The sequence below is a fragment of the Lissotriton vulgaris genome, chromosome 4_1 (assembly GCF_964263255.1).
Source record: "Lissotriton vulgaris chromosome 4_1, aLisVul1.2, whole genome shotgun sequence".
Classification (NCBI taxonomy): domain Eukaryota; kingdom Metazoa; phylum Chordata; class Amphibia; order Caudata; family Salamandridae; genus Lissotriton; species Lissotriton vulgaris.
In genome coordinates, this window is record NC_141691.1 from 1,692,988,475 (window position 1) to 1,693,012,387 (window position 23,913).

The 23,913-nt window shown below is 42.6% G+C and overlaps 1 protein-coding gene across 1 annotated transcript in view; it reads left to right on the plus strand.

Moving 5' to 3' along the window:
* Positions 1-23,913, plus strand: part of LOC147724410 (Y+L amino acid transporter 2-like) — a 507,321-nt gene that overhangs the window by 325,417 nt on the left and 157,991 nt on the right. The window contains exon 7 of the mRNA XM_086918041.1: positions 947-1,043. Within this exon, the coding sequence (XP_086774167.1) occupies positions 947-1,043 (97 nt within the window). The remainder of the gene's footprint in view (positions 1-946; positions 1,044-23,913) is intronic.

The following is a 23,913-nucleotide window of genomic DNA, read 5'->3' on the forward strand; positions in this document are numbered from 1 at the left end:
TAGGTAGAAATCGACTACCACCTAGAAAAGTAAAGAACCTATGGTAAAAAGTATTTTTTACAACTCTACCCATTTCTGAAAGCTGGGAAGAGGGTGGTCTACGCACTTCAAAACTTTTCTTGACGCCACATAGTTTCTTGCATAGGACATTTTCCCATTTTTCAAAAGTAACCCAAAATGTGGCTATATTTTTTCACTACCAGAGGGGAACCCATAAACCCTGGGTACCTTTAGATTCCTTGCTTTGTGAGAAAAAAAGGAAGCAAATTCGGCCTGAATAACTTTTTGGGAAAAAAGTTGTGAAGGCTTTAGCACAAACATCCACAAACATGCACACACTTCCACACACATTAAAAAAGGGCTCAGCACAGTTTCTTTACTATTCAAGTCTAGGATTCCTTTCTGAGCTTTGGTATGGGAATGACAGAAGGTGCTATTAAGCAGAGCTTATCCTGGTGTTTGCTAGTTCCCCACATGCAGTGCATTGCGGGGGCGCACGTTTTAGTTAGCTCAGCAAACTATAACAGCTGAATTTCTCCTGTTTTTGTACGAGTGAAATGTCAGCCTAACTATAAAGTTCCTGTAACCTGTGTTTTTTCAGTGAATTTCTAAGGTTTTTTAAATGCTAATTTCTAACTATAAGGTCCCTAAAACCTGTGTTTTTCCAGTGGTTTTCTAAGGTTATTTAAATGCTAAATTCTAAACTAAGATACTTTTATTGCTCTTTTGATGGCTTCACACTGTCTGGTAGATTTAAACAAATATACATTCATACTGTTGATCTCTTCACTAAACACAAGAGTTTGAAATATGAGATGAGAAATTCAATGAAACAGCTGCTCTCTGTACCAAGGTCCACAACTTCCTTAAAAAATATTCTTAATGTTTCTTTGATGTAATGTGGAGCTTTTTAAGGCTGAATATTGCATTTTCTTCTTCCCTTCAGGCTCTTCTATGTTGGGGCAAGGGAAGGTCACCTACCTGCCACTCTGAGCTTGATTAATATAGAATGTTTCACTCCTGTGCCTGCTCTGCTGTTCAATGTAAGTATTGCTTCCTGCTACTTTATGCACCCTTGGTTGAATAAGTTGAATCCCTTCATCAGGGGACTTCTGAATCTGAAACCTTTGAACACAAATGTCACTACACAAACTAAGCTTAAGATTTCTGATTCACTGTGGCCAAAGGTTGAGATGCCATTTTAAGAACTCCAGTATTTGAGCATAAGGGGATGTTAGAGGAGCTGATCTTATCGGCAATGACTCAGCCTTTCATTTATCTTGTGGACAACTTATGCCAGAATCATATTTATTGCATGAAAAACATTATTAACCACACTCTGGGGGTTCCTTCCGTTGAATGCTATTACATTTTGCAGCCTAAATGTAAAAGCTCAAGTACCTCACGTGGTACATACTGTACTGAACCATTATTTTAAATAGCAAATACTTAGTTTTTACTGTAATTCTCTATAACTGCAACATGACGTTTCACGTTAAGTACTACAATGGTTATATTTCACAAGCATGACAATATGAAACCTACACACACACATATACACACACACATATGTGATCAAGCTTCAGAGGGAAGCGAAACGCGTTATGGCGGGCGAGCTGGGCACAATAAAGACACTCTAACTTTGCATCAGTAATTTTGGGTCTGCTCTTCGTCATTGTTTGCTATACGAGGAAAGCAAGTGGTGGTGGCGATTATATTTATATATATATATATATATATATATATATATATATATATATATATATATATATATATATATATATATATATATATATATTCACTGAAAAAACCATAGGTTATAGACCATATATAGTTCTGCTCTTCGTCATTGTTTGCTATACGAGGAAAGCAAGTGGTGGCGATTATATTTATATATATATATATATATATATATATATATATATATATATATATATATATATATATATATATATATATATATATATATATATATATATATATATATATATATATATATATATATATATTCACTGAAAAAACCATAGGTTATAGACCATATATAGTTAGGAATTAGCATTTACAAAACCTTGAAAATTCACTGAAAAAACCATAGGTTATAGACCATATATAGTTAGGGATTAGCATTTACAAAACCTTATTTTACTCGCATAAAACCATTGAAATTCGCATATATAGTTAGTTGCGCTAACTATATATCGCGCACCCGCAATCCACTGCTGATGATGTCACATATTACATCATTCATGACATGGTCAGTGACATCACTGATGACATCACTGATGACATCTCAAATGACATCACTGATGACATCACTGATGACAACATCCAGTGACTGTATGTTTCTGTAAAGTTAAAATATGTATTACATATTGAAGAATGAGTGGATGTATAAGTGTCTGGATGAAGGATTTAGTAGGTGCATGACTGACTGTATAAGTGAGTGATTAATTGTGTCTCACTGAGTGCATGGGTTAGTGACTAAACTGTCTTAATTTGTGCATCATTATGTCTGTTGTTCTGTAAACTGCTGCATGTGTTGATCAGTAGCTATATGAGTAACTGTATGGGTTATTGATTGGTTGCCCAAGTATTTGTATGGGAGACTGAGTGTGTGTGGGGGTGGCTAGGGAGGTGTATGACTCTGTGCATAGATGTGTGAGCAGTTGATTCACTAGATGTATGGGTTCAAAAGTGCATGTGGAAACAACTGCATGGGCGGTTGACTGTGTGCATGAGTGTATTGGTGAGTGAATGGATATCTCAGTGCTACATGTCAAAGTAAGTACATATGTAAAACACATTACATGTGAGAGTTGACATATATAAATAACTGTGCATAAGAGCCAGTGAATGTGTGAGTGGCTGTATGGATCATTGTGAACTTGTATCAGGGATTGTATAAGGGAGTAAATATGTGTTAGTATATGTTTGAATAAGTAAGATGTGTATAACTGTATAGTTGAGGAAATGGAGGTGTGATTGATTCTTTGCATGACTGACTAGGTGTGTGAGTAACTCCATGGATGAGTGACAGTCTGTGAGTGTCTGTTTACACTGAGTGTATCTAAGGTTATATCAGAGTCTAAAGAGGTTCATCGTATAATCACATGAATGATGTCATCAGTGATGTGATCAGTAATGTCAAATGAGATGTCATCAGTGATGTCATTTAAGATGTCATCATTGATGTCATCAGTGATGTCATTTGAGATGTCATCAGTGATGTCATCAGTGATGTCATTTGAGATGTCATCAGTGATGTCATCAGTGATGTCATTTGAGATGTCATCAGTGATGTCATCAGTGATGTCACTGACCATGTCATGAATGATGTAATATGTGACATCATCAGCAGTGGAATGCGGGTGCGCGATATATAGTTAGTGCAACTAACTATATATGCTCATTTCAATGGTTTTATGCGAGTAAAATAAGGTTTTGTAAATGCTAATCCCTAACTATATATGGTCTATAACCTATGTTTTTTTCAGTGAATTTTCAAGGTTTTGTAAATGCTAATTCCTAACTATATATGGTCTATAACCTATGGTTTTTTCAGTGAATTTCAATGGTTTTTAATAGCAAATATCAAATGCTGTCAAATGTCAAGTACATGATAGGTAAAAACATTTTCGTGTTTATGCACGCTGATGTGCTTTGAACGCTGCCCCCCCCTCTTTTCTCTTAGGAGTACTCTCTCTTTGCAGATAGTGAAGGGTAGTTAACGCAGGCCTTTGCCCCCGTTGTAATCCTTCGTGCCTGCTTCTCTCTCCATTTGATTGATTGTTATCCAAGCATTTAATATTTTTGAATTGGTTCTCTTTGGTTCATTCTGTATTTACAAACAAGCACAGAGTCGCAATACTCTGTTTAGTCTTTGCAGATAGTGAAAAATCGTTTAAAAAAACAAAAGGAATCGAGCAAAATCAGTAGGCCACTAATGGGATCTGTTTTTGACCTCGCTAAAATAGAAACATTAAGAACAACCCCTCATGAGAAATACGAAACTAGTGAGATGAACTTAGCTCCACACCATGATGGCTGCAAGACAGCTCGACTCTGCCGCCCACCCCACCCCACCCAAAATAACGACAAACCCTATGCAAATATTATAAATATAAATATATACAACACACCAGCAAAGTAACAGGGTAAAACATTTTATTAAATAACTATTTACATAACTATTTTATACTTTTTGCTGCCCGATCCGGCTAGCTCAATCGATCGAGCATGAAACTCATGCACTCTGATAGCAAGCGTTGCTGCTGATACTATGCAGACAAAAACTGGTTTTCAGTTTGTACATTCTTCAATATTTTTCCATCCAAGGCTGGTTGAGAGTTTGTAGAACGATGGCTTCAGATTTTCAACATATTTCAACAAACTTATTTTCAACATACGGTGTGGTGGCGCAGACTGGGAGGGGGCGCTTGGCTCCTGCCCCCTCCCCAAGTAAGATTTTCATACGTGAGTGTACGTTCATTGTTTTGGTCCCTGAGTTGCTTCGATGTCACTGCCATGCTCAAATGGCATAAGTCCTGGATGTTGGGTGCCATAGTTCAGAGTTCTGAGCAGCGCTTGTAACACTGTCTGAAGCTTATTTGCACCTGCTGCAGCTTCACTATTCTCAAAGTAAGTGAGGGCCGTTTGTGGACCTGACTACATTGGAAAACAATGTGATGCGGTGCCTCCCTGAACCGCTTGACGGAGGCCCCCGAGGGGCGGTGAGATGGCGCGGACTGGGAGGGGGCGCTTGGCTACTGCCCCCTCCCCAAGTCGTGTTGCCCTGGTGTGGCCTGAGATCGCCCCCGACATAGGCGGCCGGCTCCCGGGGTCCGGCGGAACTTTTTGCCTTTTGATGACTCTTTCATTCTGGACCTTGTCCCACAATCCGTTTTACCTGAAGACACGCTGTAGTGGGGCGCCCCTTTACCGTTTCAGTTGCCATTCCGCCCGCTTTTGCTACACTGTGCCTCTTCCGCCATTCAGCTGTTTACTGCCCGCTCTTGCAACTACAGCGTCTCGCTCACCATGTAGTTGAGTTGCTCCCGCTCTTGCGATGCAGCTATAGGCGGCTGCCACAGGACTCTCAAAATGGCGGCCGCCTCTTCAGATTTGGGTGTGGTCCACTAAAATGGCCATGGGACACCTTGGAACTCGGACGCTTGTCTGCTAGGGCTTGGGCCCCATTCTCGAAAGCGTCCACTGAGCCTTGAAGATTCTACAAAAGTCTTGGGGGCCCCCGACTCCCGCAGGCTTCTGGTGGGGAGCGGCTGCCATGATTGCTCGTGGAATGGCCACGACTGAGATACGAGATGGTGGTGCTCTCATGCTAACACCAGCTTCAGTCTGAAACATCCAGAAACACTGTAGACTACCAATTAGATCAGTTCCGGTAGCGCCCCAACGTGACCCGGTAGGGAAGAACTTGCCCTCCCCTCTTTGACTGATGGTTCTTGTTGCCTGTCCCTTCTGTTGTCATTTAACAGAACTTTTTAGACTGCTGAAAGGGTTGTGTTCCGACCGCTGGTTGGTGGAGACATTTTGACTATATTCTGGACCTACATTGTCGCGTAATGCGTTATATGACACGCCGCATTAGCGCACCCGGAAGTACTCCAGTGCGCGAAGCGCAGCTTCCCGGAAGGGATCCGGGGCGCGGCGCACAGCGCGTAACGTAAGCATAACAGGTCATGTGACTTGTTAATAAAACTTTTCATTGGTTCATTTTACTTTTGTTATTCTAATGATGAAAGGCTTGGTCATATGACCTAAAAATTACGCTTTTTATTGCTTTCGAACATTATTTTTTCTTAAACATATATGTTATAATGTTCCAGGCTAATGTATTTTCCCAGAAAATTTACAACTGTCCTGCAAGTAAAATATATTCCTTTTTCTAGCAAAAGGGCGTTTCTTCGTCCCATGACGGAGCCGTTGAGCAAAAGATGCTCGGCTTGCTGTCTTAGTCGCCGATACGCCCGAATATCAGATTCTTATCGATCACTTTATGTTGCAGGAGTAAAAAACACAACAGCCCTTGACCATTTATCTTTACTGCGTTCCTGCGTATTATACCTTTTATCCGTCATGTAATTGGACTGCTTTATTTCACTTGCCTTTTACTGATTCGAAAACAGTGACTAAAATTAAAAACTTTACCAATGTAAATACTACTACCATGTTTTGTTTTAAAAACCTTTATTGTGAAAATGTCAGTATACAAATACGGGCCTATAACCACGTGGGCCGGCCACGGAGCAAACTGGAATCGTATATGATGAGGAGACATTTACACTGTAGAGGAACGCAACGAGCGGGCCATTAGGTTGCAAGAACTAAGGTGTCTAACAGTTGCGGAATCGGTGGACGTACATTTTGTAATTAAAATACGACAGGGCCACTTACAATAAAATTATCTAGATATACATTTGCGGGCAAGTACCATGGGTGACATTAATTCGAACTTTCAATAGTACAGTAATCAATAACACATCAGAACTTAATATCAATAGGGATGTCGAAATATTCAATCAATTCTCATTCCCGCCCGCCATGTGCTTCAAAACTGCATACGTATCTCGTGATATCAAGGTTGTGCAACCAGTACACAACAAGGAGGTACGAGCCCCATTTATACCGGCGCCATTTTGGGCGAGGCCGGGCAGGTCCAGGATATAGTCAAAATATCTCCACCAACCAGCGGTCGGACCAGAACCCCTTTCGGCAGTCAAAAAAGCTTCAGTTAAATGACAACAGAAGACATAGGCAACAAGACCAACAGTCAAAAGAGGGGAGGGCAAGATCTAAAGCCATTGTTCTACAAACTCTCAAGCAGACTTGGATGGAAAAATCCTGAAGAATGTACAAACTGAAAACCATTTTTTGTCTGTATAGCATCACCAGCAACGCTTGAGTCAGCTTTGTGTGAAGCCGACATTTTTTATTCAATCAATAGCGTCCCCCTGCACACATTCAGGGACCTGGTCGTGTCTAAAGGTTAAACGGATTGTGGAACAAGATGCAGAAAGGAAAAGGAAAAAAGTTCCGCCGGACCATGGGAGCCGGCCGCCTATGTCATGGGCGATCTTTGGCCACACCAGGGCAATAATGAAGCTGCAGCAGGTGCAAATAACTCAGAACTCTCAACTGTGACACCCAACATCCAGGACTTGCCATCCGGATCTTGGCTCTCAACTATGGCACCCAACATCCAGGACTTGCCATCCGGACCATGGAACTTTCGGCGCAGCATTGTAGGATGGCCACACCAGTGCGGCAACTTGCTAGACACCACCTCGGTGCCATCCAGATCTCGGCGCGTTGTGCTTCCTTCGGCCTACTGTAGCCGCAAGTGCGGACGCAACTCAGCTGGATAACGAGTGAAACACCAAGGGGCGCCCCACTGCAGCCGAGGAGCCTCCATCTTGGGGGCGACGCACAGCATCACATTGCTTTCTCAAACAGCCCCCACTGACTGACGCGACCTCACAGGCCAACGGGGCGCCCCACGCCGAATTTCGGCGCAGCATTGTAGGATGGCCACACCAGTGCGGCAACTTGCTGGACACCACCTCGGTGCCATCCGGATCTTGGCGCGTTGTGCTGCCTTCGGCCTACTGTAGCAGCAAGTGCGGGCGCAACTCTGCTGGACGGCGAGTGAAAAGATAAGGGGCGCCGCACTGCACATCAGGGGCCTCCACCTGGGGAGGCGAGAGAGGCCAGTTTGCGCCACCTCCCCCCCCCCCCCAGGCACCCCACGCCGACTTTCGGCGCAGCATTGTAGGATGGCCACACCAGTGCAACTTGCTGGACACCACCTCGGTGCCATCCGGATCTCGGCGCGTTGTGCTGCCTTCGGCCTATTCGCACATCGGTCCGCTACTGACGCCGCCTCACGTGCCAACGGATTTTCTATGCTTTTTATAGCAGCGCGTAACGTAAGCATAACAGGTCATGTGACTTCTTTATAAAACTTTTCATTGGTTCATTTTACTTTTGGTTTACTAATGATAGAAGGCTTGATCATATGACCTAAAAATATCACTTTTCATTGGATTAAAACATTTTTTTTTCCCAAACGATGAAAGCCCCACCTTGTTTCTAGATGTTTCAGACTAAAGCTGGCGTCAGCCTGAGAGCACCACCATCTCGTGGCTCCGTCGTGGTCATTCCGTGAGCAATCATGGCAGCCGCTCCCCACCGGAAGCCTGCAGAAGTCGGGAGCCCCCAAGACTTTTGTAAAATCTTCCAGGCTCAGGGGACGTCCGAGTTCCAAGGTGTCCCAGGGCCATGTTAGTGGACCAGGCCCAAATCCGAAGAGCCGTCCGCCATTTTAAGAGTCCTGTGCCAGCCGCCTATCGCTGCACCGCAAGAGTGGGCGCAACTCAACTACATGGTGAGCGAGACGCTGTAGCCGCAAGAGCGGGCGATAAACAGCTGAATGGCGGATGAGGCACAGTGTAGCAAAAGCGAGCAGAATGGCAACTGAAACGGTAAAGGGGCGCCCCAGTACAGCCGACGAGCCTCCACCTGGGGAGGCCCGTTCACGCCGCCTCCCCCCCCCCCCCCCCCCCCCCCGGGGCGCCCCACGCCGTTTTTCGGAGCAGCATTGTAGGATGCCAAAACCAGTGCGACAACTTACTGGACATCACCTGGGTGCCATCCACATCTCAGCGCAATCTGCTGCCTTGGGACTATTCGCACAACAGACCGCTACTGACGAGGCCTCCCCGCGCACCCCCCGGGACGCCCCACGCCGTTTTTCGGAGCTGCATTGTAGGATACCAAAAACCAGTGCGGCACCCAGGTAACATCACCTGGGTGCCCTCCAGAACTCAGCACGTTGTGCTGCCTTGGGACTATTCGCACAAAACACAGCTACTGACCATTGTTGCTTCTTTTTTTTAAAAAATGTTTAAATGTATTTACTGTTTTTGTTGCGTTCTATATATTTAAAAGTTATTAAAGTGTTATAATCCTACTTTGTTGGAGTACTATATATTTATAATGTGACACATAATTGTAAAAACTTTGATGTACAAAGAGGCATCCCTGGAATCTTCCGCTTCAGGCTCGGTCCCACACACCCTCACAGTGAGAATTCCCTCCCCAAGCACAATACAGGATGGTTATCAGATAGTAGGAACGCGTGTGGTGTGACAGATCTACTGTAACTCCTTTGAAGAGGGGTGATTCTCTACAGCTGGGGCCATAAACTACATCTGCAGGGCTAGGTGATAGCCTGGGACTGGCCTGAACAATCGGACACAGAGGAAGAAGAGTTTCAGAGGGTGCGGTAGTGAATAGGGTGAAAGGGTGGTGTCGGGCGGGCACAGGGTGTGATTCTCAGGGAAGAGCAGCGCACATGGGAGGAGGTTTCTGGCCCATGCATGAGAGAGAGAGCGGGGGTGACCAGTGCGTGGAGGAGATGCTTGCGAGGGTGAGGAGCCATGCTGAGGATCGGCGGCGTGCAGAGAGTAGGTCTGGTCAAGGCATCTAAAATGGCTGCCGTGCTCAACAAAAGTGTGGCATTGCAAAAAAGACAAGATGGCGCAGACAATGTTTATCAATAAGGATTAATTTATAACAATTATTTAAAACAAAATATTTACTCGCAGTGACAACATGGCGGTCAACAGTTCCTGATTTCCATCGAATCGAACGTTAACAGACGTCACGCAACAAAAAAAAAAACGCTCACATACAGCCGCTGGAAGACATGTATCAACATATATGAGCCTCCTCAGCCACCCTCAGAAAACAAAAGGGGTCAGGATACGTCTCCCTTACCCCCTTATACCTAGTAATTTAATGAAATCGAAACACAAAATGGCGAATTCACGTTTCGCTACCAGTTTGCGAACCGAGAAGCGCTTCTACCGCGAAAAATCAAATTTTTATTATTTGCCCCACGGGACCCTTTAATAACCCCAACATCATTCCTACCTAGCCCCCTTTCATTAAATTCCCCCTTCGTTTTTCTCCTCCTCTTGTCTATCGATCCTACCGACAGACAAGATGGCGGCCGCACCGGACTGTTTAGAATGTTGACAGACACCGGAGAGCCAATCAGCTTCGCTACGCAAAGCTCCGTTACGCGAAAAGTACGCGATCTGGAGCGCTATCTGGGACGCTGTCACAGATATACCTGTTTTTTAAACGTTAATTTCTCAAAATCCACTGGAGCACATATATTGAGACCCAGCAAAGGCACATCGGACTAACAGTCCCTATAATTTTGCCAAGTTTCGTGCAAATCCATTCCGCCATTAATTTGCGAACCGAGAAGCGCTTCTACTGTGAAAAATCAAATTTTTTTAATTTTCCCCACGGGACCCTTTAATAACCCCAACATCATTCCTAGGGGGTCAAGAGGGGTCTACCTTGCCCCCTTTCATTAAATTCCCCCTTCGTTTTTCACCTCTTCTTGTCTCTCGATCCTACCGAGAGACAAGATGGCGGCCGCTCCGGACTGTTTAGAATGTTGACAGACACCGGAGAGCCAATCAGCATCGCTTCGCAAAGCTCCATGACGCGAAAAGTACGCGATCTGGAGCGCTATCTGGGACGCTGTCACAGATATATAAATTTTTTCAAACGTTAATTTCTCAAAATCCACTGGAGCACATATATTGAGACCCAGCAAAGGCACATCGGGCTAACAGTCCCTACAATTTTGCCAAGTTTCGTGCAAATCCATTCAGCCGTTCGAGCTAAAAGTGAGGCCAAACGCCCTATGGAAATTAACATGGGAAAAACGCGTTTTGGGACCCCCTTTTTTCTCGGCCCCCCCTTGATGAACCCCCCCCCCAAATTTTCAGGGGCTGCTCAGAAACAAAATGTGCCATTTTCCTGAAAATTTCAGCCGATTCCGTCCACAAACGCCAAAGTTATTAGACATAGAATTTTCAAAAGTCCCATAGAGAAATAATCCTAACTATATATACCTACTGGCGAACGCCAGTAGGTAATTATATATATATATATATATATATATATATATATATATATATATATATATATATATATATATATATATACAAAAAGGAAGGAGAGAACTCGGGGTAGTTCTCAAGTTTTGGTGGAAAGCAGCTCCTGTTAGAGCACTCTCAACACCAGCGACACTCTAGATCTGCTCACCTCAAATGTCTGTTTTTCTACCAAAGTTTTTATGCATAGGATTAAGACAGTGCTATCCACGCCGAGATAGAAAAACAAACAAAAAACCCCAAAAAAACAGATATTTGAGGTGAGCAGATCCAGAGTGTCGCTGGTGTTGAGAGTGCTCTAACAGGAGCTGCTTTTCACCAAAACTTGAGAACTACCCAGAGTTCTCTCCTTCTTTTTTGCATAATTTATGCGTCACTCTATGCCTGAAAGGGTTTTGTTTTGACTTATACTGGGTGCTCCCTTGTGTCTGGACAAAGCTATACCTCTCTGAAGAGCTAGAGCGAAACACTGTGTCAGGGGTTGCTTTTATTCATTTCACGTTGGCTTGATTTGGTATTTTACCAATTCACCAATTCAAAGCTGTAATACTGTGCCTGGAGCGATGAATGGTTTTTGTCATTTTACAGCTCGGCAAGGACAGCACTCTGCTACTCCTATGCTGAAAGACTTTGCTGTATAAATGGCAAAAGGCTTTGTCCTTTTCTATCTCGGCGTGGATAGCACTGTGCTAATCCTATGCTTAAAAATTTTGGTAGAAAAACAGACATTTGAGGTGAGCAGATCTAGAGTTTCGCTGGTGTTGAGAGTGCTCTAACAGGAGCTGCTTTCCACCAAAACTTGAGAACTACCCAGAGTTCTCTCCTTCTTTTTTGCATAATTTATGCGTCACTCTATGCCTGAAAGGGTTTTGTATATATATATATATTGCAAACACAGTCCTGATATTGCCAAAGCGCTGATTCCTCTGACTTCTCTCGGGACAGCAAAAAACAGAAAACGGACCACCACACAGCAATGAGGTATTTCAGGGCTTTATTCCTTGACCAAAAGCAGACATGACATGCGTTTTGACAGGGAAACCCCTGTCTTGATCACATGACACGCCCCAACCTATCAGGTGACGTTATACTGCATATTAGAGCATATACTCCTCCCCACAATCATAGAGGTGGACAAAAGACTCAGCAACAATGTGAATATATAAATAAATATTCCCTCATCTAAACAAGTCATAAAAACAGGTAATAGATAAACATTTGTAGCAAACATCATGGGCAAGTGCCCTTATTGTATCAAAGCATTGAAAAGTCAATATTCTCATTATGCTTAAAACAACAACATATATATTAAATTTGAAAATGTTGCAAAGTGCTGTGTGCTCATAGCAGTATAAAAATAAGATAAATTAATTTCCAAAGTGCGTGCTAAAAAAGATAAAAGCAACTCCATCATTGAAATTCATGAATGGCTAGCAATATATATTTTTTTTTTTAAAAACTATAGTATATACCAATGTATTCACCATTATAAAAACATGAGGATACAGTGACGATTTGCTCTAGTTCCACAGCTATTGTATACAAGTAAAAGTGCTAAGTGCAAAATTAGTGCAAAGCCAGCGAACATTACATGAAGGTGTTGATAAATAAATCAGGATCATTGGAGTATTACATTCATAATAGCCTGCTGGATCACTACATATATATCTGAAAGCTCCGTCTCGAATTAAAAATTAACAAAATCCACACATCTCATAATACATAGGTTCGAATCATGTGCAAATAGCAGTCAACGGTCCCTCCACTCCACAGACACCAAATAAAACCAGTAAAAACAACCACTAGTAAAACCGGTTAAAATCCAGTACAAGCAAAGCCGAAAGGCTACCCAAAACCATCCACACACAATTAAAACCGAATACAAAATTATATTTATAATAAATATTAATATTCATATTCACAAAATATATCAATAATATCCTAGAACATAGCAGCAAGTCTTCACAACATGAATCACTAATCATACAGGCATAGCAGCAAATAGGGACATTTCACAGAATCACAGACGATGCATAAAAAGTTTAATAAAAAATGATTTCATAAAAAATGGTATAAATCTTTCCCTGTGTTCAAACCGTTTGCCATTTTTGTATCAAGCTGAACAATATACTGACTCTCCAGTTGTCTTAATTTTCTTTCTCTGTTGCCCCCTCTGATAGATTTGGGCACGGCATCAATCACAAAATAATTTAAGTCATTTAGATTGTTTTGATGTACCAATTTGAAATGCCGTGCCTCCGGGTAACTAGAGTCGGAATTAACAATTGTACGCAATTGCTACAAAATGCGATTGGAGTTTTGTGCTGCCTACATATTTTAACTGGCATGTGCATTCTAAAATGTAGACGGCATAGTCAGTTTTACATACAAAAAATCCTTTGATTTTGCACATGTCAGGGGAAAAAGCATCTGAAAATTCTGTTTGTTGACACCAAATGTACACGCTCTGCAGGAACTGCATTTAAAAAATCCAGTCCTGTTAGACAGCCAATTCCCTTTATCCTGCACCTCGGGACTTGATTTGACCAAGGCATCCCTCATCAAGGAAGCCTGTCTAAATGTTATAGCTGGTGTATCACCTATTTCCGGTGCTACTGTAATGTCAGATTTAAGAATAGGCCAGTTTTTATTGATAATGCTTCTGACCAATTTATGGTGACAACTATAAATTGTTTTTAATCTGACTGGAGCTTTTTTACAGTGGTCTCACTCTCTGAAGTTGACGGGCTGGTGCTGTCTTCACTAGAAGTCACTATTGTGTTTTGTTGATTGTGAAATTTGGATAAAGCTGCTTTTAGATCAATCATCTTATATCCTCTAGCTAAGAATCTCTGTACTGATTCATTTAAGCATGTAGTTAGATCATTTCATTACTGCATATCCGTTTGATTTTGAGGAATTCCCCATAGGGGATGCTCTTGATAAGGTGTCTGGGATGTGTGCTAGTAGCATGGAGAGTTGAATTACCAGCTGTTACCTTTCTGTGAAGTTTAGTGTGTATAGTGTTGTTCTTGATATATACTTCTACATCTACGAATTCCATCCTCTCATTGCTTATGTGGGCTGTAAACTCCAAGTATATTTATATATTCACCACACAAACCACAGGTTACAGGAATGTTATAGTTAGGCTGACATTTCACTCATTCCAGAGAAATTCAGCTGTTATAGTTAGCTGAGCTAACTATAACTCGCGCCCCCACAGTGTACTGCTGATGACGTCACATAGTAAATCACTCATGACATGGTCAGTGACATCACTAATGACATCACTGATGACATCTCAAATGAGATCACTGATGACATCATCCAGTGACTGAGTGTTTCTAAAAAGTTTAAGATGGTGATATATATATATATATATATATATATATATATATATATATATATATATATATATATATATATATATATATTACCTACTGGCGGTCGCCAGTAGGTAGTTATAGGATTATTTTCAATGCAAAATCTCAACATTCTATTGTGAATAACTTTGGCGCCGGTTGAGGAATCTGCCTGAAAATTTCCTCAAATTTGCCTCGCGGCCCCCGGTCCTTCCCTGAAAGTTTGGGGGGGATTTATCAAGTGGGGGTCGGGATAAAAGGGGGGTCCCAAAATGTGTTTTCCCCATGTTAATTTCCATAGGGCGGTCGACCTCACTTTTAGCCCGAACGGCTGAATGGATTTCCACCAAACTTGGCAAAATTGTAGGGACTGGTAGCCCGATGTGCCTTTGCTATGTCTCAAGATATGTGCTCCAGAGAATTTTGAGTAATTTAGGTTAAAAAAATATATATATCTATGGCCGCGCCCCGGTACGCGCACCGGGCGCGCTACGCGACTTGCGCACGGAAACCTGATTGGCTCTCGGGTGTCTGTAAACATTCGAAACAGTCCGGAGCGGCCGCCATCTTGTGTCTCGGTAAGATCGAGACACAAGAGGTGGCAAAAACAAATGAGGAAAAGGGGGCAGGGTAGACCCCCCCTGACCCCCTAGGTTTGATGTGGGGGCCATAAAAGGGCCCCGCGGGTCAAAAAAAAAAAAATCTTTTTTTTTCGATTTTTGCGGGGGGAGCGCCCGGTACGCGCACCGGGGAGCGTACCATGGGGAAAAAGAATGACAGAGTTTTTAAAAAATGAAGAATTCTTTTTATAAATTGGAGGTAGTTCTAAAAAGAACAGTTTTTTTCTTCTTTTTGTACTTTTTCTGGCTTTTATGAACTATTTTATATTTTTTTTGATATTTTTATGGGGAGAAACAAAAAACAGGGAATTGTAAACGCCTCAACTGGAGCAAAAAAAAAAACTGGAAAAAATTAAGGTTTTTTGGGGCAATTGTGGTTGTCACCAGCAAGGAGGATGAGCTTTATGCTCTGCTCACCATAGGTGATGGTCTTACCACAATAAATACAGGAGGTGCTTGGTGAAGATTGGGGGAGGGTTACTGGCCAGTTCTCTCACCTCTGCGGCAGAATAGTTGTTCGGATGCTTGCGCTGCATGTGTCTAATCATGGTATTATTACCAAATGAATATTTTTTGTTAGGGTTCCCCCTTGAAAGTTCCATGCCACAGATTTAACAAGTCACCTTGGCCGCATTGACTTTCTTCTTGCCCTCTGGGATAGAAAAAAACTCCCATACAAAGTTCTGCCTTGGCTTGTATGGGGTATTGTCTACTGGCAGCCACCTTCTCCTCTCCTCCTCCTCTTCTTGACCACCAATGTAATGTTTTGGTGGTCCTCTTGGTGGTGGTGGTGGTGGTGCAGATGCTCCAGCTGCTGCTGCTACTGTAGCCATTTTAAAGTACAAAATATTTCTCAAAGATGATCAAACAGGTCTTCCTCAGTCAAATGACAAAGTCAGAATAAGGAAAAAAGGTGGGGTCTTTCATCATTTGGAAAAAAAAAAACTGTCCTGAACCAATGAAAAGTGTTATTTTCAGGTCACATGACCCGGGCTTTCATCATTTGGAAACCAAAACTGTTCTGCACCAATAAAAAGTGTTATTTTCAGGTCACATGACCCGGCGGGTCGCGTAAGCGCGTCGAATGCTTACGTTGCGCGATCGTATTCGCTGGAGTGCTACCGGGTGTGCTTACGCCGTGCGTATCACGCGGACGCGGCTACGCGATACGTCACGATGTTGTTTTTGTTCGCGGCAATAGCGCTAACGGGACGCTAACCAGTGCGCGCCCCGGGGCGCGCCGGAAAAGTGCGCTTTCCGGTGCGCACACCGGGGCGCGCACCGGGAGTGCTCCATGGCAAAAAAAAAATTTGTATCATATAAATATACTATATAGGATTCATTATAAAAAATATTACATTTCATAGGTTTGAGGCCCTATATATAGTTAGGAATTTGCTATTAAAAAACCTAGGAAATTCATTGAAAAAACCATAGGTTTCATACCAGTTATAGTTAGGAATTAGCATTTAAAAAACCTATTAAATTCACTGAAAAAACCATAGGTTTCACACCAGTTATAGTTAGCTGGAAATTTTACTGACATAAAACCATTGAAATTCCACGTTATAGTTAGTTGAACTCACTATATCTTGCGCGCCTGCAATGCACTGCTGATGACGTCACATATTACATCACTCATGACATGGTCAGTGACATCACTGATGACACCATCCTTGTGACAGAGTGACAGACCTCCTTTCAGTGTAATGTAACCCTTGAAACACATATTCAAAAATAGAGATTTTCAAAAAAATGGACATCCCCATACCAGTTACAACAACCAATTCAGTAATTCCACCATCTATATACACATCCACTCATTCACCAACAGTTCTATATAGTCACTCATACATATATTCACTCATCATATTTAGTGAAACACCTATACATCCTGTTACACACCGACAGTCATCCAAAAATTACTGACACACATACTCACACATGCAAATAAACTATTGAACATCCATTTATTTGCATATACAGCTACACACACACTACCACCTTACTTCTAAGGAAACTTTCACATACTTACTCTCTTAAACAATCACTTATAGAAACACATATATAGTTAAAAAGGAACTCTTACAATCTCTCACTCTCACATATACTCACTTATATACATCAATATTCACATATACTAGATTAAAACATATGTAGTTACTGATAAAGACACTAGTGAGACAGTCATTCACTTAATAACACACACATATACACACTCATCCACCCATACAGTCTTGCACATATGTTGTGTTCAAAACATATACAAACAGAGAATCAGTCATTGATTTTATGTAGCGATTGAGGCTATTTTTTAAAACGTTCAGTGTGGGTTAGAGGAAATCTTACTTCTGGTATTCTCCTCAGCTGATCAGTTTGTTCTCTCCCACTCCCGCCCCGGTCCGCCGCGTCCAATCATGGGCGTTTGATGCGGAGGGCGAGGAGGAGCCTTACACTTCCGGGCTCAGGGAGCACAGGTCAGCGCTATAGCGACGCTGATGGTAAAAGGTTATTTAAGGTCAGTCTGGACAGGAACGCGCTGTGGAGAAGAGTGTTGCCGGTGGCAGAGGCAGCCTCCATTCACTTTGTGCATTTAAAAACCCGTATCTCACTGCACTGCTCGCGCTGTTGTGACAGCGAATGTTTTTTATGTAGCGATTGAGGCTATTTTTTAAAACGTTCAGTGTGGGTTAGAGGAAATCTTACTTCTGGTATTCTCCTCAGCTGATCAGTTTGTTCTCTCCCACTCCCGCCCCGGTCCGCCGCGTCCAATCATGGGCGTTTGATTCGGAGGGCGAGGAGGAGCCTTACACTTCCGGGCTCAGGGAGCACAGGTCAGCGCTCTAGCGACGCTGATGGTAAAAGGTTATTTAAGGTCAGTCTGGACAGGAACGCGCTTTGGAGAAGAGTGTTGCCGGTGGCAGAGGCAGCCTCCATTCACTTTGTGCATTTAAAAACCCGTATCTCACTGCACTGCTCGCGCTGTTGTGACAGCGAATGTTTTTATGTAGCGATTGAGGCTATTTTTTAAAACGTTCAGTGTGGGTTAGCGGAAATCTTACATCTGGTATTCTCCTCAGCTGATCAGTTTGTTCTCTCCCACTCCCGCCCCGGTCCGCCGCGTCCAATCATGGACGTTTGATGCGGAGGGCGAGGAGGAGCCTTACACTTCCGGGCTCAGGGAGCACAGGTCAGCGCTCTAGCGACCCCTCCCATTCACTATAAATGTGCTTAGGGCAGCGACCGCGCAGCGGACGCGTGCAGCGGGCGCGCCGGAAGCGCGCCGAAGTCGAGCCAAAGTCCAGCCCGTCTGCGCCCGTCCGCGGCCGGACGGGGCGCGGGGCCACAAACCTTGGTTCTTCGACTCAAACCACCATCAGGTATGGCAGACATGCTTTGCTTGCACTCCAACCTGACATGCTTGCAGCTTGTAAACACTCCATGCATGCCCTGTCGCTAAATAAATGTACTAGGTGCAGCTTTGAACCCATCATTCATGTCCCAGCCACTAGCACGGGTCACGCCATAAAAGCAGCCTTACTTAACTGTAGATCTCTACGTAAGCACGCTTTAGAAATTTTCCATCTACTTGAGGACCAAAACCTTAGCATTTTATTCCTGACGGAAACTTGGCTAGATGACTACTCAGACCCTGACATTATCCAGGCCATGCCCCACGGCTACTCCCTCTCTAGATTGGATAGGAAAGACGGCAGAGGGGGTGGCATCGCCATAGCTACGAAAGCCCCTCTAGTATGTTCTCTATCTCACATACAGGTTGACCATAGTGAAGCAGGATCCTTCACGATTAACACCGGTCCCAATCACTCCATATCAGGCATTTTGATATATCGACCACCTGGCAGATTGTATGACTTCACTTCTACCCTAATGGAAGCTATAACTCACTTAGCACTAAGGAAATCTCGATTATTAGTGCTAGGAGATCTCAATGCCCATTTTGAAGATCCCTTAGACAATGACGCTACTGAGACCCGAACGGAGCTTCTTTCGGTACAGCTCGAAATAAAGAACAAAGAACCATCACATCAATTAGGTAATTTACTAGACCCTATCTTTGGGAACTGGCAGGGAGGTCATACCTCAGATCCTCAACCCATACCCTGGTCGGATCATTATATCATCCCCATCACGATTCAACTAGACAGAATCGAGCATTTTCGACATCAATCTCTGCGGTATAAACGCAGAAAATGGAAGAACTTTTCAATAGAATCTTTCACTAAAATTGTCCAGGACGAAGGCCCTCCTAAAGGGGATGATTGTGAAGCAGCTAATAAGAACTTAAATAATTTCGTCACTAAGGCCCTCGATATTACTGCCCCCAGCCGCACCCTGACCAATGCCAAGAGAACTAAAAAAGCTGCTCCCTGGTTTAGCCAAGAACTGCAGACCATGAAGACGGCATGTAAAAAACTGGAAAGAGCATGGCGCCAGAACTTTTGTCCAGAAATTAAAATGCAGTATAAAACAGCACAAAGAGAATACTACAAATCCATACGTCTGGCTAAGGCAGATCACTATCACACTCGCATCATGGAAGCAGGAAACTCCTCCAGGGAACTGTTTCAGATATACAAAGAAATATCCATAGTGGATGTGACTTCTTCTGCCCAAAATGATTCTGTGGAATCTTGTAACAAAATTGCCCAGTACTTTTCAGGTAAAATCACTAAAATCTATACCAGCTTTTCCAATCATATAAAGTCGGCCACGGAATTCACTGAAAATGACAGTCTTGTAAATACACCAGAGTGCCTAAAATCTTTCGAAGTTCCCCCTTACGAAGTCCTGTCTAAATTGTGCAATAAAATCAAATCAGGATCTCCTCGAGACTCGGCGCCTCCTAAAATTCTAGCTGAAGCCTTCCCCGCATTAGAACCTCACTTCAGGCATCTACTCCAGATCTCCTTTTCCACAGCTTGCTTGCCGGCGGAATGGAAACAGGCAGTAGTGTTACCGATCAAAAAAAGCCGAACATTAGTCAAGACATAATGGAAAACCTTCGCCCAATATCCTTGCTACCTTACCTTGCAAAGCTTGCCAAGAAAATTGCTAACATTCAACTTATGGAACACCTAGAAGCCCATAATGTTTTTCATAATTCCCAGTCGGGTTTCAGATCTAATTTCTCCACTGAGACAGCTCTCCTGAGGGCCACTGAAACCTTACGAGAGGGAGCAGACGAGGGCAAGACCATGGCCCTCATCATGCTAGATCTCAGTGCCGCGTTTGACACTGTAGCACATTCCATCTTGCTACAGTGTCTAAACAGAGCCGGAGTTACTAATAAGGCACTGGGATGGCTGAAAGCCTTTCTGATCAACAGGAGCTTTCAAGTCCAAAGAGGGACCTTCCTCTCAGACAGCGTGTTGCTTGAACAGGGGGTACCTCAGGGCTCGGCCCTGAGTCCCACCCTGTTTAATCTATACATGGCCCCCCTGGCAGAGGTGGTGCAATCGTTCGGCGTAGAGCTTGTCTCTTACGCCGACGATACGCAACTTCTTATATCTCTGACTCAAGCCCCTTCCATGGAGGCTGATAACTTCAATGCTTGCATGAGTAAGCTTGCCACTTGGATGACAGAGCACTGTCTAAAACTAAACGGAACTAAAACGGAGGTCCTTATAATTGGAGGCAATGAGGCCAAATGGACAAAAGAATGGTGGCCCATCTGCTTGGGTCCTTTGCCCCCTCCTAACCGGGAAGCGAAGAATCTAGGCGTCTGGGTTGACAACAAGTTGTCTTTTGATAGCCACATAAAGAAAACTGTAGGCAAAAGCTTTGGAGTGATGAAAACGCTCAATCGCACCCTTGACCTGCTGCCTCTCAACTCCAGACGTACCATGACGCAGGCACTAATAACTTCCTGTATTGATTACGGGAATGTACTGCTCCTGGGTACATCGGCGAAAAACATCAAGAAACTACAGGTTCTACAAAATTCTGCAGCGCGCCTAGTGTTAAGGCTTCCCCATAGAGCCCCCTCGCGACCCTCTCTGGCATCTCTTCATTGGCTACCTATTAGTAAGAGGATTGTTTTTAAAGCTCTGCTATGGTGCCATAGGATAATCCACCACAGAGCACCGGCCTATATGTCGGATCTGGCATCCTTGTACGAACCTAACAGATCCCTCAGATCTAAAGGAATGGGTCTGCTCAGAACTGCCCGTCCCAAAAAAGCTAGAATGGGAGGCAGATCATTCCGCACTTTAGCGGCCAGGCACTGGAACCTCCTGCCCATGGACACTAGGCTAGAGACCAATGAGGCCTCTTTTAGAAAGAAGTTGAAAACTTGCCTCTTTACTTTGTGATGGGACCCTCTCTCTCCTTATAAAATGCTCTCTCCACAGCGCGGGGACACGCCAGGAGGCGTCACCAGGCGCTTTACAAACTCCTTTAAACTAAACTAAACTAATGCATCTATGTGCTAAGTCATACCTTCACCAAACCATACAGACACTCATACTGATACTAAAAACAACATCTAATAACCCATATACACACACATATAGGTACTCACAAACTCATGCAGCCACTTATACAAAATGTGAAACAGTAATACATATATTTAAATATTTAAACAATACTCGCTAATATATGTATTCAATAAGATACACTTAATAAGCCAGATAACCAATCAATTTGTTTTTTTTTAAACATCCATTAAGACACTTATTTAAACATTTATTCTTCCATCGAGCTTTACACATACATATATAAAACATATTTATTTTTCAGAAAGACACACATTCACTGGATGGTGTCATCAGTGATGTCATGAGTGATGTCACTGACCATGTCATGAGTGATGTGATATGTGATGTCATCAGCAGTGCATTGCAGGCGCGCAAGTTATAGTGAGTCCAACTAACTATAACGTGGAATTTCAATGGTTTTATGTCAGTAAAATTTCCAGCTAACTATAACTGGTGTGACACCTATGGTTTTTTCATTGAATATATATATATATATATATATATATATATATATATGCTACGGTGTATTAGAAGAATGAGTGGGTGTATGAGTGTCTGTATGGATGATTTATTGGGTGTGTGACTGACTGTATAAGTGAGTGATTAAACAAGCCTTAATGAATGCAGGGTGAGTTTGAGTGACTGATATGTGTGAATGTGTATATCAGTCTGTCAGTTAGTGTGTAAGTGGCTGTATGGGTTGGTGAGTAGGAACATGAGTGTCTATATGGGTTATTGATTTGTTGTCTGAGTACCTGTATGGGTGCCTGAGTATCTGTGAGGATGGGTGAGGGGGTGTGTGACTCCCTGCATGGATGTATGACTGGATGAATCTCATGGGTGTATGGGTTCATAAGTGTGTCTGTGAATTTGAGATATCATCACTGATGTCATGTGTGATGTCAATGATCATGTCTTGTCTTGAGTAATATAATATGTGACGTCATCAGCAGTGCATTGCGGGGGCATGAGATATAGTTAGCTCAGCTAACTATAACAGCTGAATTTCTCTGGTGTTATAGGAGTGAAATGTCAGCCCAACTATAAGTTTCTGTAACTTGTGGTTTTTTCTTTGAATATTTTTTTTAAATGCTAATTGCTAACTATATTGTCCCTGAAGGCCTGATATAGTTAGGAATTAGCATTTAAAAAACATTAGAAATTCACTGAAAAAAACATATGTTTCAGGCTTGATATAGTTAGGAATTAGCATTTAAAAAACCTTGGAAATTCACTGAAAAAACTGTAGATTTTAGGGGTGTTATAGTTAGCTGGACATTTCACTCATACAAAACCATTGAAATTCCTCCGATATAGTTAGTTGTACTAACTATATCTCCCGCGCCCGCAATCCACTGCTGATGATGTCACATATTACATCATTCAGGACATGGTCAGTGACATCACTGATGACATCTCAAATGACATCATCCAGTGAATGTGGTTTGCTTTGTTATTTAAATATGTATTATTTATGTAGCAATTTGCATTGAAGAATGAGTGGATATATAAGTATAAATATCTGGATGGAGGATTTAGTAGCAGTGTGATTGACTGTTTACTAGACTAATTTAAAGTGTCTCTCTAAATATATTGGATAGTGACTAAACTGTGTGAACATCTGTATCACTTTGTCACTTGTTGTAAAAACGACTTCTCCAGTTGGTTACTAGCTATTTGAAAGTCTATATTAGTTATTGATTAGTTAACTGAGTATTTGTATGGGAGAGTGAATGTGTGTGTGGTTCGGTGGGAGGTGTGTGACTGCCCAAAGATGTGTGAATAGTTGATTTAGTAGGTATATGACGTTAAGACTACATGTTATAACAGTTGTTTGGGTGAGCGAATATCTTTATGGGTGTGGTGATTTTTTTTTTTTTTTTGTAAAAGAATTTTTATTGCAGCCGGAATACATGTACAAACTAGCCCCCTATGAGGGCAGCATCATACTTTCGTGGTACAAACTTTCTGATATGGAAAACTCAGTCTAACACGGCCATTCAGCTCACACCCCTGAGGTCGAGCGGCAATATACAGTAGGGCATTATTCGCTAAGATCTGTAAGGGCACTCACAAATAGCTGTTTCTCAGGTAGTGCATATGGCTGCTTTTATGGGTGTGGTGATGAGCAATTATCTCGCTTAATGGTACATAACCAACAAAGTAGAAAAATAAAAGGCAATGTATGTGCCAGTTGTTGTTTATAAATAAGTATACGTAAGACTCAGTGATCGTAAGGGAGACTGTATAGATAACTGTATACTTGTAATAGTGATTTTATAACACACTTTGTATAATTTACTATCTATATGAATAGATAAAGTGGTGTTTGTATAAGTGTATAGCTAAGTAAATGTAAGTATGATCCATTGTTTGCATAAGTGAATAGGATGACTTTATAAGTGAATAGGATTTGTGCTGGTGTGTATGT